General features: G+C 42.6%; 1 protein-coding gene across 4 annotated transcripts in view; it reads left to right on the plus strand.

Annotated features, from left to right (window-relative positions):
- Positions 1-16,277, plus strand: part of scube1 (signal peptide, CUB domain, EGF-like 1) — a 137,558-nt gene extending 121,281 nt beyond the window's left edge. For 2 of the 4 annotated variants that reach the window (XM_080421494.1, XM_080421496.1), the window contains 9 exons: positions 2,200-2,358; positions 3,827-4,030; positions 5,692-5,853; positions 8,061-8,228; positions 8,626-8,787; positions 9,475-9,672; positions 9,890-10,042; positions 10,894-10,973; positions 12,038-16,277. In XM_080421494.1, the coding sequence (XP_080277620.1) occupies positions 2,200-2,358; positions 3,827-4,030; positions 5,692-5,853; positions 8,061-8,228; positions 8,626-8,787; positions 9,475-9,672; positions 9,890-10,042; positions 10,894-10,973; positions 12,038-12,190 (1,439 nt within the window). In that variant the 3' untranslated portion in view covers positions 12,191-16,277. The remainder of the gene's footprint in view (positions 1-2,199; positions 2,359-3,826; positions 4,031-5,691; positions 5,854-8,060; positions 8,229-8,625; positions 8,788-9,474; positions 9,673-9,889; positions 10,043-10,893; positions 10,974-12,037) is intronic. The other 2 variants (XM_080421495.1, XM_080421497.1) reach the window with 1 other exon arrangement.
- Positions 16,278-18,443: the final 2,166 nt, after the last annotated feature.

Consider the following 18,443-nt stretch of genomic DNA (forward strand, 5'->3'; position numbering starts at 1 on the left):
ATACTCTGTTACGAGTGAAAGTCTGGTATTCAAAAAAATTTACTTGAGTAAAAGTACAAAAGTATTCGCCTCAAAATATACTAAGTATCCCGTGGTGCAGAATGTCCCACTTCAAACGTTTTCAAATGTATAAATTGTATAAAAATATTTTGAAAACAGCAGATCTACAAGCTCACAACGGCTACTTTCAAATTCCCAAAGTATACAGTATATAGGGCTGAAGAGGTTAATATATGTTTTGTAATCAAAATCTACAAAGTAACTATAGTAACTAAAGTTTTCAAATAATTGTAGTGGAGTAAAGGTACAATATTTGACTCTGAGATATAGTATTGAAAATTGGAAACACTCCAGTTCAAAAGTACCTAAAAAAATCACACCCTGTGTGAAGTGGGCGGTGTCTTGCTAGCTATTCACAATACTGAATGGAGTCAACCAATCATGTACAAAAGATAAATACATTTATTGAAACACTCTTTATGATGGACGAAACCATAACTTGAAAAAAACAAATTTTTGGTTTTTTTCAAGTTATGGTTTATTATATAGGGCTATGCACATGTGTCATGTGACACTGGCCAATCACAGTCCTGAATAGACTGTGATTGGCCAATCACAGCGCAGGATAATTGTACAAATTTCCTGGGCCCAGATCACAGCGCAGGAAAATGTACATTTTTCCAAATCTCACTTATAGGGGCGGTTTCACCGCCCAAAAATTACTTAAGTAGCCTACAGTACTTGAGTAAATGTACTTAGTTACTGTCCACCATTGGTCACATGGCAACTTGCAACTTACAAAGAGAAAGAAAGAATACGCAGGAAAGACAGAAAAAGTACCAATATCATCTTTAACGCATTGGAAATAAAACAAATAAAATAGAACAAACAAATACAAAGACAGCAAATACACACGTAAAAGTATATATGTTTGCTGTCAAGTTATAAGTTGCCATTCAGAGAATACCTTATGAAGAATTATATCCGTAACCTCAACGATTTAGTGATTTAGTTTCTCCCCCATTTAATTCCTGTCAAATTGTCCCATGAGCGCTATCAAAGTACATTAAGTATATGTCCACTACTGCATTGGTTCTCAAAGTGGGGTCCGGGGACCCTCAGGGGTCCTTGGGGGCGTTCCAGGGGGTCCAGAGCAAAATGTGTTATTATAGCGTCCCAATAGTTTGAACCACTTTAACCTTTTATTCTTTGGCTATTCCAAAATAGCAGATCTACAAGCTCATAGCGCGGCACCGAGTGCCGCGCTATGAGCTTGTATATCTGCTATTTTTGAAAAATCTTTAAAATGTGTGCAAACCTTTGAATTAGGGGTGGGACGATATATCGATATATCGATATATCGATATATCGCGATACTTTCTCCCGCGATAAATAATCGATATCCTCCCGAAAAATATCGATATATTTTTTTATTATTTAAATTATTTTTTAAATGTTTGTGATACGTTGTTTTTCCTACTCTGTATTTGTGTAATGATGATTTTGAACTGTTTGGTGCTATTTTATGTGTTTATGAATTGAATACAAGGACTATCGTGATTGCGAACGCGGAAGGAGGCGCGGCGAAGCCGCGCCTCCGCCCAAGTGGAGCCTACTATGAAACTCTGCTCGGCTTGTGAGTGTGTGTGTGTGTGTGTGTGTGTGTCGGTGTGTCTGTGTTCATGCACTACCTAGTAGAGGGCGCCAGAGTGCAGGAATTTAGACACAGCCTGCCACACACACACACACACACACACACACACACACACACACACACACACAATTTTCGAGCTGCGTTCGCTTCCAGCGTTCGCGCGTCTTACTTGTATATTGTTGGTGAATTTTCATGCAATATATCGTGATATCGCAATATATCGGCATTTTCAGATATCGTGATATATATTGTTATCGTGGGCCTAATATCGTGATACATGGGGGTCCGCGGCCAAAATACATATCATTTTGGGTGGACCTTGACATGAAAAAGTTTGAGAACCACTGCACTTACTGCACGTGTGTGTGTGTGTGTGTGTGTGTGCAATTCAATTTTCTAATCATTCTGCCCCCTGTCTCGTTCCTCTCCTTCTCCTTCTTCTGTCTCTTTCATCTCCTCCTCCTCCTCCTCCTCTGCCGCACCCTTTGTTTCTCTGCTCCCTTCCTCCTTCCATCTCCCTGTCACCTCCTCTCTTCATCTGGAAGGTGGCCAGTTCCCTTGTACAGACGACTGCCAGGTGACCTTTGTCAATCTGAAGTGTGACTCGTCCAAGAAGCGCCGGCGAGGACGCAAGTCCCCGTCCAAGGAGGTCTCACACATCACCGCCGAGTTCGAGATGGAGATGAAGGAAGAGGAGGCCTCGGGTCAGTGTGTGCGTGCGTGCGTGTGTTTGCGTGCGTGTGTTTGCGTGCGTGTGCGTGTGTGTGTGCGTGTGCGTGTGCGTGTGTGTGTGTGTGTCTTGTCCCTATCTAAGTACACTTTTGAGGAATTTTCACTTTACTGGAGGGTTTCCAATTTTCAATACCTACAAGTTACTAGTTACTTTCTTGATTAATATTACAAAACATACATTGACAACTACAGCGATATATATGTTACAGTATGATTGGAGAACCAGTACGATTGAAGAAAGCGCGCTCGTTTTTACCACCCACCCAGCACTAGAGGGAGCCACAAGCCAGGCTTGTGCACAAACATATATGGCCACACAGTCACACACACACACACACACACACACACACACACACACACACACACACACACACACACACACACACACACACACACACACACACACACGCGCGCGCACGCGCTCATGCTTTTTTTGGTTTATTGAAAGCAGGACTGTTTAGATACTTTTATTGTGTTCTGGCTTTTGTTTTACTTTCTCCCTGACACACACACACACACACACACACACACACACACACACACACACACACACACACACACACACACACACACACACACACACACAAAGTGATCCATGAAAAGAACTATTCTGTCCCTATCGGTTTACAACTCAAACGGCGCTGAGTCGACTAATAGAGCATCGGCCGGTCAGCGCGGGCACTCGCGCCTGGAGGCGCGAGGGCGCGCTTCCTCGGCCTCAAGCTCTATTGAGCCGGCGCGCCTCCGTCATGGACAAGCGTGTGCGTGTGAACGCGTGTTCAGCGTTCCCCTCATAGATATTATGGTTCCCCTAGCGTAGCTTCCTGGTTGCTATGTGGGGGGGAACAACAAAAGACAGGTCCGAGTCGGCGCATCAAAGCCCCGCATCTCCGCGTTCTCCTTCTCCTTGGAGGAGGAGGAGGAGAAGGAGAGAAGGAGAGGACGGTTTATTACGCGAGGAGGAGGAGGAGGAGGAGGAGGAGGCTCCTCTTCCTCGCGAGCCTCGCGTAATAAACCCCCGCCTCGCAGCGCCGCGTCCTCCTTCTCCTCCTCGCCAGCCTCGCTAATAAACCCTGTCTCGAAAAGCCCCGCCTCGCCCCGAAGGAGCCCCGTGCCTAAAAACGAGCGCTCTGTCTTCAATCGTACTGGTTCTCCAAACGTACTGTGACATATATACTCTTACGCGTAAGCATGTAAATCTGCTATTTTTAAAAGCTTTTTATATATTTGTTACATAATGATACCTTGTGAAACGGGACATTCTGCATCATGAGTACTTTATTTTTGGTTCCTTAGGTACATTTTGATGCCAATACTTTTGTACTTTCACTCAAGTACATTTTTATTACCGGACTTTTACATGTAGTATTTCTACTTTGCAATATTGATACTTTTACTTAAGTTAAAAAAAAACATTTTGTAATTTTCCCACCGCTGCAGACGCCTGCAACGTGGAGTGCGTGCGGGAGAGGACCAAGCAGAGGCTGCAGAGCGCCATGCGAACTCTCAGGAAGTCCATCAACAAGCAGCAGTTCTACATCCAGTTCTCCGGGACGGAGTACGAGGTGGCCCAGAAGCCGGCCCGCGTGCTGGAGGGCACCGAGGCCTGCAGCACCGGACACGTGCTACGAGACGGGAAATGTGGTGAGTTCACACGCACACACGCACACACACACACGAGCACACACACTCACGCACACACGCACACGCGCACACACACGCGCACACACACACACGCACGCACGCACGCGCACATGCGCACGCGCGCACGCGCACACGTGCACACGCACACACACACGCACACGCACACGCACACAGACACACACACACACGCACACACACACACACACCATCACTATGAACCATAGAGCAGGAGTCTTCAACACAGGGTCCGGGACCCCTACCTAGGGGGTCCTCAGAGTTACTACAGTGGGGCCGCCAAATCTTTGTGCGATAGGAACTTTTTTTGTTTTGTTTTTTACATTAACAACTTCAACACTATAGCATCCCTATTCTGAGGGGAACATCAGACGGAAAAAGCAAATCTACAAGCAGATCTACAAGCTCACAACGCCTTGTGTCTTGTGAGCTTGTACTGTAGATCGGCTATTTTCGGCAAAGAGCTTTGGTGTAGAGGGAAAACAGGAGCGAACCAACTACAGGGCCAAAGGCTAAGTTTACAAAGTGTTGAGGGTTTAAGTAGTTAAATGTCTGAAATAAACAAACAAACAAAAAAACATTAATTTACACAACAACACTGATGATAGTCTATATACAGTGTATGAAAAAGTTTAATCTGCAACACAATCATACAATATAGTCAGGGGATATTAAAAAAATCTTGGAATAAATTCCTTACCAAAAAAATCTTCACCAATGTGTTTGTAAAGGTGTCTAGTAACACATCTCACAAAGACTGAAATGCAGTCCCCCTAGGAGAATTTTTGACAGCTCCTTAAAGTTGGGGTACCCACCATAACCTTGGTTAAAAAAAAATCTAAATTTAATTCTGTTTTAAGTAGCATGTGAGGTGTCAAACTAGGGTGTTTTTATGATTCTGAATCCATTGCAAGCATTTGTTTTGCACCAAAACCACTCCTTGGGCTAAAAACGGCCCAATCTCAATGGGCTTTTTACACAAAAAGTATACCTGGAAAAGGATGGCTATGGTCGTTTTTAGCCCAAGGAGTGGTTTTGGTGCAAAACAAATGCTTGCAATGGATTCAGAATCATAAAAACACCCTAGTTTGACCCCTCACATGCTACTTAAAACAGAATTAAATTTAGATTTTTATTTTAGATTTTTTTTTAACCAAGGTTATGGTGGGTACCCCAACTTTAAGGAGCTGTCAAAAATTCTCCTAGGGGGACTGCATTTCAGTCTTTGTGAGATGTGTTACTAGACACCTTTACAAACACATTGGCGAAGATTTTTTTTGGTAAGGAATTTATTCCAAGATTGGAAAATATTCTGCTAATATCCCCTGACTAATAGTGGGGGTTCATCTCTCTCTCAACTAGGGGTCCTTGTTGCCTGAAAGACCCCTGGGGTTATGGTTGGTGTCTCATTTGGTGCTAGACAGAGGCATCTCTCTCGCTGTCTCTCTGTGGACGTTCATTCAAAATAGATGTACAGAAATTGGGTGGCTGGAGCTGAGTGGGTAGAGAGGCCGTTCTGGGAATCGTAAGACCACCGGTTCGATCCCCGGCTCTCCCAGTGTACGTGTCAAAGTGTCTCTGAACATAGAACCCGGGGAACATAGGGATGACCCCCTCTCTCTCTCTCTCTCTCTCTACTTCCATAGTGAGTTGTGGTGTAGGAACGTTCTACAGCGGGGACCACGAGCAGTGCATCCAGTGTCCTCCGGGAACCTACCAGGACACGATGGGACAGCTGTCCTGTGAGCCCTGTCCCAGCACGGACGGAGGGGGCATCGCCGGAGCCAAGAATGTGTCTCAGTGCGGAGGTAAAAGCAGTGTGCATTTGGCTCTATGCACAGCAGCCATATTGGAGTTACCAATGACGCCTTCACAGGTGTTACCAATGATACTAATGAAGGCTCTGTTCCATTTTGTGTAGCACAGTGGTTCTCAAACTTTTTAATTTCAAGGACCCCCATAACTCTGAGAGTGTACAAATGTAACCAAATGGACCCTTACGGGTCCATTTGGTTACATTTGTACACTCTCAGAGTTACACACCTGCAAGAGGCCATTTGGAACCCCCTCAGGGAACCATGAGGATCCCTGGACCACACTTTGAGACCCACTGGTGTTTCCAGTGAGCCAACATGCACAACATCACCACCTTGACTCAGAATGGAACAGAGCCTTAATTAGTATTATTGGTAACACCTGTTAAGGAAGTAAGAAGAGGCCCTATTTCTTTCCAATATGGATGCTGTGTGATGGGAACACGGTGGGTTGCCGCCACCTTGTGGCCCTAAAAAGAAATGATGAAGTGCAGGTTTTCTTTTTTTCAGCTACACAGTACGTCCACAAGGGAGCGCCAAAGACCAGTGATATTTTCTGCGGTTTATGCAGTGGTGTAAAGTTACTAAGTACATTAATTCAAGTACTGTACTTTAAGTCAAATTTTTTGGTACTTTTACTTTACTGGAGTATTTCCAATTGTCTATACTTTTACTTCTACTCCACTACATCTCAGAGGCAAACATTGTACTTTTACTCCACTACAATTATTTGAAAACTTTAGTTACTAGTTACTTTTCAGATATACATTATTACATTATAAAACATACATTAACCACTTTAGCCCTATTTTATACCTAGGCTATTTTCAAACATTTGAGTACTTTTACTTTTGGTACTTTAAAGGGGTAGTTCACCCCCAAAATAACTTTTTTTCTATGGATTACTCACCCCATGGAGCCTTGAATTCATGGATATTTTTTTGTTTTTGTCGCATTCCTTCCTTTATTATTTGATTATAATAAATTTAGCCCCATTGATTCCGGTAGGAGACACAAATGCATTTGTGTCTCCTACCGGAATCAATGGGGACAAATTTATTATAATCAAATTATTGGCTTAGGAATGTGACAAAAACAAAAAAATATCTATGAATTCAAGGCTCCAGGTGGTGAGGAATACATAGAAAAAAAGTTATTTTGGGGGTGAACTACCCCTTTAAGCACATTTGGATACCAATACCTTTGTACTTTTACTCAAGTAAATTTTGAATTCCGGACTTTTACTTGTAACATTTGAGTACTTTTTCCACCACTGGAGAGCAGAGATATGGGAGACATTTACTACATCTGGCATAAAGGGAAGGAATACTAACTCATGAAGTCAGATTTGTTCATACAGTCAAGCGGACTATCATACAGTGCTCTACAGAGAACAATAGTCCTCATATACCCCCCTCCCTGATGCGTCTCTATAAAACAATTATGTTACCTGCTGACAGTGCAGTGGTCAACATGCTTGTCGCCACAGCAGTGTTGATTTTGACAGCACATTTTGATTTGAATAAAATGTAGTATTTTTTTTGTCATCAGAAATGTTTTACTTTTAGATCTAGCTTTAGTTCACTAAATATAAGACATAAGATTTTAGTCGACTAAATCTACAGTTGATTTAGTCGACTAAAATGTATGTTGGTGGGCCTTGATGGTGTCGTAATTTTACACTTTGCATGCTAAAAATAGCCGATCTACAACTCACAACTGTGAGCTTGTAGATCTGCTATTTTCAGCTCCCAATGCGTCTGCGACGCATTGAGAGCTTGTAGATCGGCTGTTTTCGGTTATTATTTTAAGCATCTTCAAACTAGCAATATGTTCCGAAGCATTTTCCATCAAATCTTAATAGTCTTGGATATTTCATACTTTTGTATAAAAGTAAAGGTTAAAGCCTTCTTCACCTGGCTGGCAGTATGTAGAAGAGCAGGAAACATATTACTAAAACATCATCATTTTACATATCGTGTTAATTGTTTAGGAATCAGCGCTAGTGTGTGTGGGGGTCCTTTCACACTGTTTCACAAATAGCACATTAGGAGATGTGTGTTTTATTTTTGCTTTAATACATGTGTTCTCAAAGTCAATAAAAGCAGACACAAATACAAATGGGGGGGATGAAAAACAATCCCCCCATTTGTAAGCAAACAATAAAAAAATGCTTTTTTTTCCTCCCATCCCACCCTCAGGTCAGTGTCCAGCAGGTCATTCCTCTTCTGATGGGTTTCGTCCATGTCAGCCCTGTCCACTGGGCCTCTTCCAGCCAGAACCTGGACGCGTCCTGTGTTTCCCCTGTGGAGGAGGACTCATGACCAAGTTTGAAGGCTCAATCTCCTTCAGGGACTGTGAGGCAAAAGGTATGTGTGTGTGTGTGTGTGTGTGTGTGTGTGTGTGTGTGTGTGTGTGTGTGTGTGTGTGTGTGTGTGTGTGTGTGTGTGTGTGTGTGGTGTGTGTGTGCGTGTGATAGCAGATCTACAAGCGTGAAATAGCAGATCTACAAGCTCACAACGCGTCAAGGTTTTTGAACACGTCGCAAAGCAACGCAATTTGGTTTCGTAATAATAATAAAAATCTACAAAGTAACTAGTAACTAAAGTTTTCAAATAACTGTGTGCCGTCTTGTTAAATTATTGCCTGTCTTGGGCAGGTCTCCCTCAAAAAAATAGATGTTTTCATCTCAGTGGTGACTATCCTGGTTAAATAAAAGGTTAAAAGACAATGATAAATGAATAATCTGTGTGTGTTTGTCCTCAGTCCACTGTGCTCCCGGTCACCACTACAACTCCAGTACCCACCGCTGTATCCGCTGCCCGGCTGGGACCTACCAGTCTGAGTTTGGTCAGAACTACTGCATCACCTGTCCAGGCAACACCACCACTGACTTCGACGGTGCCACCAACGTCTCCCACTGCAAAAGTATGAGGCCGCAAATATTTCGCTTGAAGCATGAACGCGTGAGAAATCACCCGCAGCGAGCGTTGACGTTTCTCTCTGCCCTACACGTTCATGAGTTTGGTCTTAACCCATTGAAACCGGGAACGCATCTGTGTAACCACTTAAACCATTATTTTATACTTTGGCTATCCAAGAATAGCAGATCTACAAGCTACGAGCTTGTAGATCTGCTATTTATTTATTTTTAAATCGTGAAAAATCTTTGCTTCTAGGGATTCTACAAATGTCTTCTGAATCTTTTATTATGTTGCTATAATATAAGTGGTTCTCAAACTTTTTTCATGTCAAGGACCCTCAAAATGATATGTATTTGTCCGCGGACCCACCCCCCCATTTCAAAATATTTTGTTCCAGGGACCCCCAGAAGCAAAGATTTGAGTTTAAATTAAGATTTTAGAAAAATAGCAGATCTACAAGCTAGATTTTTTTTAACTGAAATCTTCTCGTCTGGGGGTCCCTGGCACAAAACATTTTCAGATGGGGGCCCGCGGCCATACATATCATTATGGGGGTCCTTGACATGAAATGTTTGAGAACGAATTGGTTTAGAAGGCATTTAGTAGAATCAGACTCAGGTCTTAATGGGATTCAGTGGTTAAAACATCACTGCACCTCGGTATTCACCGCTCATTTCTCCCTCTGTCTTAGACCAGATGTGTGGAGGCGAGCTGGGGGATTATACAGGCTACATTGAGTCACCTAACTACCCTGGAGACTACCCGTCCAACGTGGACTGTATCTGGACCATTAACCCTCCACACAAGAGACGCATCCTCATCGTCGTGCCAGAGATCTTCCTCCCCATCGAGGATGAGTGTGGAGACGTGCTGGTCATGAGGAAGAGCGGTAATGAATTTACTCTGTCATGAAACGATATTTAATCAATTTATAAAGTAAAGTGACCTTCATTTTTCAGCATAATATCAAAACCTCTGCTCTGCTCTATTTCTTCTTCTTCTTCTTCTTCTTCTTCTTCTTCCTCTTCCTCTTCCTCTTCCTCTTCCTCTTCCTCTTCCTCTTCCTCTTCCTCTTCCTCTTCCTCTTCCGCTTCCTCTTCCTCTAGCTCTGCCCACCTCCATCACCACCTATGAGACGTGCCAGACATACGAGAGGCCAATCGCCTTCACCTCTCGCTCTCGGAAGCTCTGGATCCAGTTCAAGTCCAACGAGGGAAACAGCGGGAAAGGATTCCAAGTTCCCTACGTCACCTATGATGGTCAGAGTCAACTTTAGAGTTGTTCACAGCTTGACAAAGTATAGTGTCGTTAAGGCTCTGTTCCATTCTGGTCAAACAGAGTCAGGGTGCTGATGTTGTGCATGTTGGCTCACTGGAAACACCAGTGGGTCTCAAAGTGTGGTCCAGGGATCCTCATGGTTCCTTGAGGGGGTTCCAAATGGCCTCATATGGGTGTGTAATTCTGAGAGTGTGTGTACAACCAAGAGTGTGTGTGTGTGTACAACCAAATGGACCCACCCTTACGGGTCCATTTGGTTCCTTTTGTACACTCTCAGAGTTATGGGGGTCCTTGAAATTAAAAAGTTTCAGAACCACTCTGTGCTACACGAAATGGAACATAGCCTTCGTTAGTATCATTGGTAACACCTGTGAAGGAAGTAATGAAGAGGCCCAATTTCCTTCCAATATGGCTGCTGTGCATAGAGCCTATCGCATAGTTATAGCTTGCAACTGGTTCAGGTTAGGCACGGTTAGTATGGTTAGGTTTAGGCATGAGTTTAGACTAGTGAGGTTCGGGGTTAGGGTTAGGGAGGGAGGGTAGACAGTGACTTACAGTAATAGCATTTCTCAATGCTGTCCTGCGACTAAATATCCACTGCCTTTATGAAATGTTTTCTTTATTATTCTGTTTTTGTTCTACCAGATTATTGTTCTATGAGGGGCATCCACAGTAGTAGCATTTTCATTCATATATGAAACGCAAAGAACAAACCAAAGCACAACTTTGGTGCATATACTTGTACCGTTTGTAGCTCACACACATCATATGCTGTGCCCTGCTCTTCTGCCGTCCTGGGATTAATTTGACTTGAAATCATTGTGTGTTACAGAGGACTACCAGCAGCTGATAGAGGACATCGTACGAGACGGCAGACTATACGCGTCGGAGAACCATCAGGAGATACTCAAGGTACAGTATGATTGTCCTTTGAAAAGGCTTTTCAAAGGGCAGAACGGAACACCCTGTCCTTTGCCTTCTTTAATTTTTCCATGTCTCTCTCAAGAGTGACAAAAGGAGCTCGTCTTCTTACCTCTTCTCTACCGAGGGATGTGACTGATATTCTAGCACAGACACAGTTACTGTTAATGTGCTCGCTGTACTGCTGTTTCCTCCACCTTGGCGAGGAATTGTTCTGAAAATTAAGTTTAGCATTATTTCTCTCCCTGTTCAGCTATAACAAGGGACACGAAATTGCAGGATAACTACCAGTGTATGAACCCTATATACTGTAAAAAAAGGCCCGGACAGCTGGCGTAGCCGTCTCACAGCGTGTCGCTGGTTCGAATACCGAACGTTGCTGCGTGTCACTCCCCATCTCTCTCTCCCCATTTCCTGTCAGTCTACTGTATTGTACTAGAAAAAAATAAAATTCAAAAAACTTCATACTGTAAAACAAGTGTAGCAGTAATAGCAAGCTTACACTAGGCCTTGGTGCAAATATAGTCTCCCGTGCAGGTGGGACAGGGAAAGTAGTATGGGTAAGGAAAGTACCAATTTGAGACGAATTCAACAAGATCAAAATTAAGGCTGTCACAATTTTGAAATTTGACTTTGATTAATTGTCATACAAATAATTGCAATTAATTGTGTTTAATCTTGTAAACCAAAGTTGCACAGGGGCAGATATGACAAAAACTTAAATACGCAATGAAATGACAATGACAATGACCCGATACCAATAATCAAAATAAATTATGTTAAATGGCCAAAATACAACATACTCATATTATGTTACAAAATACTGGAAATAGCCGATCTATAAGCTCACAACGCGTCGCATCGCGACGTGTTGTGAGCTTGCAGATCTGCTATTTCCACTAGTTCTGAAAATGTTTCAAAATGTACAAACCTTTCTCAACATGGAAACGATTATGACGATTTAGGCAAAAACAATTGTGATTATCTCAAATAATTAAACGATAATGTAATAAGTGTGACAGGCCTAATCAATTGTGTCCCTCTCTGTGTTGCAGGACAAGAAGCTGATCAAAGCCTTGTTTGACGTGCTGGCCCACCCCCAGAACTACTTCAGGTACTCGCCGCAGGAGTCCAAAGAGATGTTCCCGCGCTCCTTCATCAAGCTGCTACGCTCCAAAGTCACCCGCTTCCTACGGCCGTACAAATAAAGCCCCGGACTCTCCTCTTCCGCACCGTTTTAATCTCTCGAACCCTCTATGCTTTAGTGAACTAATACGTAGTTGACCAGGGGTCCGCTTTGTACTCTTCTTCCCCCTCTACGCACCACAAATAGCCCCGTCTACAAGCTTGTTAAGAACGGGCTATTTTTGGTGAAGAGGGGGAAAAAGGAGGGGGGCCTTGTGTAGACCCCTGGGGGACTCCGGTCAACTAAGTATATATGGTTTAAGTGGTTAATATCCCTGTCTACAGCTCATTATTTGACCCCTTATGCATCATCCTATAACCACCACACCCCCCCCAGCCATTATCAGCCCCAAAATGATTGTCCATTCTGCAGAAAAAAGAAACCCCCAAACCGTCTACCCCTCCGCTTTATTTTTGTTATGCTTTGTTTGTGTTGCGTGTTTGTTGTTTTTACTTTTTTGTAATATTTATATGTTAGACACTTGCGGACGCCCATATCATGGATGTTTTATGAATACGTAACTCACAGACAGCGCGAGGCGGTGGTGTGTGTGCGAGTGTTAAGTATGTATGCACAGTGTGCTTGTGCGGACATATACACCACATGCCATGTATGTGATGTTCTGAACATGTATCCATCCACACGTACATGGACGTATCTCTGTTTTTGAATCACTTAAAGGAGTAGTTCACCCCAAAAAATATTATGCTTATTTGTTGTTGAATTCCTGAGCCAATAATTTTGGTGACCGGGTCATCGGTCAGTACGGGACTCAGTAGGACTGAGTCCTACTCTTTGAGTCATCAAATTATTGGCTTTGGTATGCGACGAAAACAAAAAAATCTCAATCTGTAATTGATAGAAAATATGATTTTTTGGGGGGGCGTCAACTACTTCTTTAATGCCCCCTCCCCCTTCCCTGGTGTGCACACGATGGGATTGAAAAAAACAACAACTGGTGCACTTAAAACATATTCAAACATGGAAAACCATTCTAAGGTGTTGTGTTAGAAAACCCCAGTCCATTCCACCTCAATGGATACTTTATCCATAGGAGCACAGGGAACGATTTACGTCAGACGAATCAAAAGGTCTATTATTATTAACATATATAACAAGCCGTGATAAAACTACCTGCAAGTAACAGATTGTTACTATAGAGAGAAATGTATGTGATGTAACTAATATTTGGAACTTTAATTGCACTTGAATTTTATATTTTAAACTGTAGAGGAAAAAAAAGATCTAAGTTACTTTTTTGTTTTTGTTTTGTTTTGTGTCCTTTTGTTTTGTGTTCTTTAGAAATGTATCATGTAGAGAGGAGCAGGAGAAACACTGCGATCGTCTCATTCCCACTCCTGAGGCTTTCGGTTGTTCCACATCTCCTTTATCTTAGCTCTGACCCTCATACACACACACACACCAAGCAACTGGTCTCAGATATGCCTGATTTATAGCCAAAAATAGCTGATCTACAAGCTCACAACTCGACGTGTTCTGAGCTTCTAGATCGGCTACGTTCGACGCGTGACACTGTCGTGCTTACGGACTATAAATTAAGCATTACATCATCAGCATCCTTAAGCTGGAGTTGTGTGAAAACTCACGCGTTTGTATGACTCCGCCCCACTAAAAACAAATGCGCACAGAGAGCTGGGAATCATAAACGATTACACGTAATACGTGCGATCGTTCAAACTCACCACCACTACCACACCGCTAGTGACAAAACGGCTGCCGGTTTGCTCTTCTTCATACTTGGGGAGAGTGGGAAGCCGTGAATGTGGTCGTTATTGTCCAAACACCACCTCAACATCTCAGCATTCTGTATAGCTGCCAGAGAGAAGAGGCATCTCCATTAACGCTTCTTGTATGATGGCACTAGCTAGGCGCATTCTCCCAGAGACAACGGTTTATAAACGGTAAAACAACAACCAATAAGGCTGCATCCACCTAGACCCAATCTCTGTCCATTGAATTTGAAAGCATGGCGTGTGCATGTGTATGTACTGTATGTATGTATGTATGATACACACACATACACACACACACACTATGCTTTTCTGTAATAACTCAACTAAACGTTTCTCTATATCATTCACATTGATAACTAATAATGTCTGAGATATCCTAATAGGCCGCGTATTGAAGACAGACGCTATATCTGCACAATGCGACTGTAGTTAAAGATGTATAGTGTGATTGGAGTGTCGTGGCGTGGAGGTGAATGTAGTGGCAGGGACACGGGGGGAGATAAGAGGCTTGTGTGCGCGAAAGGTTGACTTATATCCCAGTGTCTATTATGTACATAGCACTTGCAGCTTCAACTGTAAGCCAGTAAACTTTATCTGTGTTTTGTGTTGTTGGAAAAAGAAAGCGGACATCCCTCAACAGATTGCTATCAAAGAAAAAAATATATATATTGAATTGCATTGTTTCTTATGACCCCCCACCCCACCCCGCCCCCCCCAATCACCCATTCGGTGTTCAAGATTTGAAACTAATTTGACACCCTCATTATAAGCTAAATTCACTCCTATAACAGCATTCGAGGGGGGGAATTTATTCTTTGTGCTGGGCACAAGGACGATGAGTGTCTAAGGTGTCACTTCTACCCTAAAGGGTATCAAAGTCTATTGTTTTTGAGTGACAAACGGAATCGGGGACCCACTGGTCCAACTCAAGTCCTCAGTGTCGATGAGGCCAGTGCTGTGTGAGTAAAATCCCCAGAGTTCATTCTCTTAAGATATACAAATGTAACCAAATGGACCCGTAAGGATCCGTTTTGCGTACTTCTGTATACTCTCAGGGTTTGAATGGACAAAATGAACGGTGGTGGAAAGTAACTAATTACATTTACTCAAGTCCTGCACTTAAGTACAATTTTGAGGTACTTTTACTTTACTTGAGCATTTCCAATTTTCAATACTTTTACTTCTACTCCTCTACATCTCAGAGGCAAATATTGTACTTTTACTCCACTACAATGATTTGAAAACTTTAGTTACTAGTTACGTTGTAGATTTGAATTATTATCACAAAACATACATTAACCACTTCAGCCCTATTTAAACTTTGGCTATTTGAAAATAGACGATCTACAAGCTCACAACGCGTCACATCACAACGCGTTGTGAGCTAAAGATTTGAATACATTTTATACATATACCTTGTGAACCGGGACATTCTGCATAATGAGTACTTTTACTTTTGGTACTTTAAGTATATTTTGATGCCAATACTTTTGTACTTTTACTCAAGTACATTAAAAGATTATCAGACTTTTACTTTGTATTTCTACATTGCAGTATTGATACTTTTTACAAAAGTAAAAACAAAAAGTACTTTTTCCACCACTGCCAATGAACACTGAGGATTTGACTGTGTAGACCCTTGGCCCATGTAAAGGGTGGTCCCAGGTCACTCCTAATGGCTGTCACACAGATAGAGGTGTTGATAAGGTACGGCCTACTTCCTGTTTGAGGTAGGATGTGTAATGAGAAAAAGAAATCGATATGAAATGCTCTAAAATGTATAATTGACTCTTTTTTTCTCCTGAGAATGTATTCTATTGTGAATGGGTGTGTGTGTATATTGTGAGTTTATGCGATTGATAGTCTGAGGGTGAATGTGTGTATGCTGTAACTTTGTGTGTGCGTGCTTGTGTGCGTGCGTGTGTGTGTGTGCGCGCGTGTGTGTGTGTGTGTGTGTGCGTGTGTGCGAGTGCGAGTGTGCGTGTGCGTGTGTGTGTGTGTGTGTGTGTGTGTGTGTGTGTGTGTGTGTGTGTGTGTGTGTGTGTGTGTGTGTGTGTGTGTGTGTGTCAGTGTGTGTGTGTGTGTGTGTGTGTGTGTGTGTGTGTGTGTGTGTTTCTGTGTGTGTGTTTCTGTGCACGTGTGTGTGCGTGCAGGTGTGTGGTAGTGCTGGGTGCCTGTCATAGAGAAAGACTGTATGTATGTACTTTTAGTCCATTTTATAGAGGAATAATTTTAACGTTTGTTGTTAGTCGGTTGTACCCAAAGAGAGAATCTGTAACACAGTGTTGTTCCATTATTTGGTCCATGAAACTCCAGTACTGAACAAATTCAAATAAAACAGTAGCAGGAAACAGATTTAATGTCATCTTTTTTTGTGTCCACATTGATTCTTCTCGTCCTCTTGTACAGTAACGCGACAACTGCAAGCCAAAACGACAAACTCACAAAGGACCATAGGAAGACGTATATCTCCCCATTGTATCTTTTATCTTTGCTGAGATGTGTCCGAACGGCTTGCCGCTACACACACACACACACACACACCCCCGTGCTGAAATATGCTTCCGGAAAATTTTAGCTGACACTGCTAATATTGCTTTTATCTCGGAGCAACGCAATCTGCACAGTAAATCTGGACGCCACATCAGAAATACTTATCATCATCCACACTACGCTATTTTTTTTCTCCTTCAAATTTCCTTTCTTTGCCACATTGGGAGGAGAACCAAGCGTCTTGGATTATCCTTAGATATACAGGCCTTTAAAAAAGCTCAGGGTGAAAGACTTTCCCCCGAAACCACAATATCACGATGGAGCAGTAATATGAGGCAGGCCGATAATATGTGCCACGATGTGAAGGCAGTGAGTACGCGAACAACTGGCAACAAATGGGGATGAAAAAAACAATACGTTTAAGACGGCCAAGCCTCTCCCTTGCACATAAAAAAACATCAGTGATAGGATTGACAGACTGTTAGCTGTAGCTTCTCAACTTGTTTACCGCTGGGTTGACAGACGGATCTGATATTTCCTGTGTGAACTTAACAGGATCCACAATCAACACGCAGCATCTGCTGGCAAATAGGATTGTGGCAGATGCTTAGGTCACTCTGCTTCCCTTATCTTGTTGCCTTTCCTTCTTTCCTCCTCCCATCCTCTCTGGATTCATCCGTTCTGTTGAAAGTTCAAACCGGTTATGACGTGATAAGGACAGGCTTTGGGCTGATCATGTGGGTACAATTTACAATTTAGGCATTTAGCAGACACTCTTAATCCAGAGTGATTTACAGTAAGCAAAGAAAACACGAGGTAATACATCAAATCCATAGAAATAGTAATCTAGAATCATAGGTAAACCAATAACCTATCATCAGCCTAAACAGTATAATATCGAAAAATCGATAATCTGTACATTGCCAGGACCTGGGTATCTACAAAAGGACCTGGTATCTGTCTATGCATTTTAGCCTTTGTATAAGCCTGCAAGGTCATCAAGGCTAGGGCAAGTGCTACGGCAAGTGCTACGGCAAGTGCTACGGGCTACCTCTTCAGACTACGGCGGAAGATTGATACTGCACTGAACTGAACCGGTACAGAAAAGGTCAACGTGGAGCCAGTTGTAGCTCAGACAGTTTCATATCAAGCCAGCTACAGGCCGAATATATTTGGCCAGGAGGTGGCGTTCTCACATAAAGCTGTAGGAAGAGAAATGTGCCAACTCTGGAGCCATCCTCTGTCCAAGTTTGAACAGGATCATTTGTAGACCCACATAAATAGGCTACAGAACATGGCCTATTTGTTTATCTTGTTATTATTCAAAGCACAGCTCTGTTGCTTTAAAATAGTAACAAGTAAACATGAAATATAACATGCAAGGTGACTAATTGTTCTTTACCTGGGCAATGAATTATAGAAATTGATTTAAATTGATCTCAATTGCAAGATTTACTGCGGGTCCTTAGCCTACTTCTCTGCATGTTGTATGTTAGTACTGATAGTGTGGTGTTTAGAATGCACACATTAAACTGTTTGTTTTGAATAACACATTTGTAAACAAAAGGGCAACAATACTCTGAATTAATTGATTCCATGGCGACCTAATAAGATGGGTTTCTGTAATGATGAATAGATGAAGCCTGCTTTTCAATTGCCCCCCTGGGGATGAATAAAGACTTATCTTATCTTACACCATCCATTGCTACTGAGAAACCTGTGTGAATTTGGGAAAGATCTCTATTCTCTGGTAAAAAAAATAAAAAAAGAGACCCCATCAGAGTTTGATGGGGTCTTTACCAGATGATGAGACCACCTCCTCCCCATCTGCTCCCCCTCATTGTGACTGGGAAATACACTGGGCAGAGAGAGAGAGAGAGAGAGAGAGAGAGAGAGAGAGAGAGAGAGAGAGAGAGAGAGAGAGAGAGAGAGAGAGAGAGAGAGGGGTAGGAGAGAAAGAAAGAGGGAGAAAGAGGGAAAGAGAGGAAGGAGAGAGAGAGAGTTAGGCGAGAAAGAGAGGGAGAGAGA

This window comes from Gymnoscopelus braueri (genome assembly GCF_963280865.1).
Source record: "Gymnoscopelus braueri genome assembly, chromosome: 23".
Classification (NCBI taxonomy): Eukaryota; Metazoa; Chordata; class Actinopteri; order Myctophiformes; family Myctophidae; genus Gymnoscopelus; species Gymnoscopelus braueri.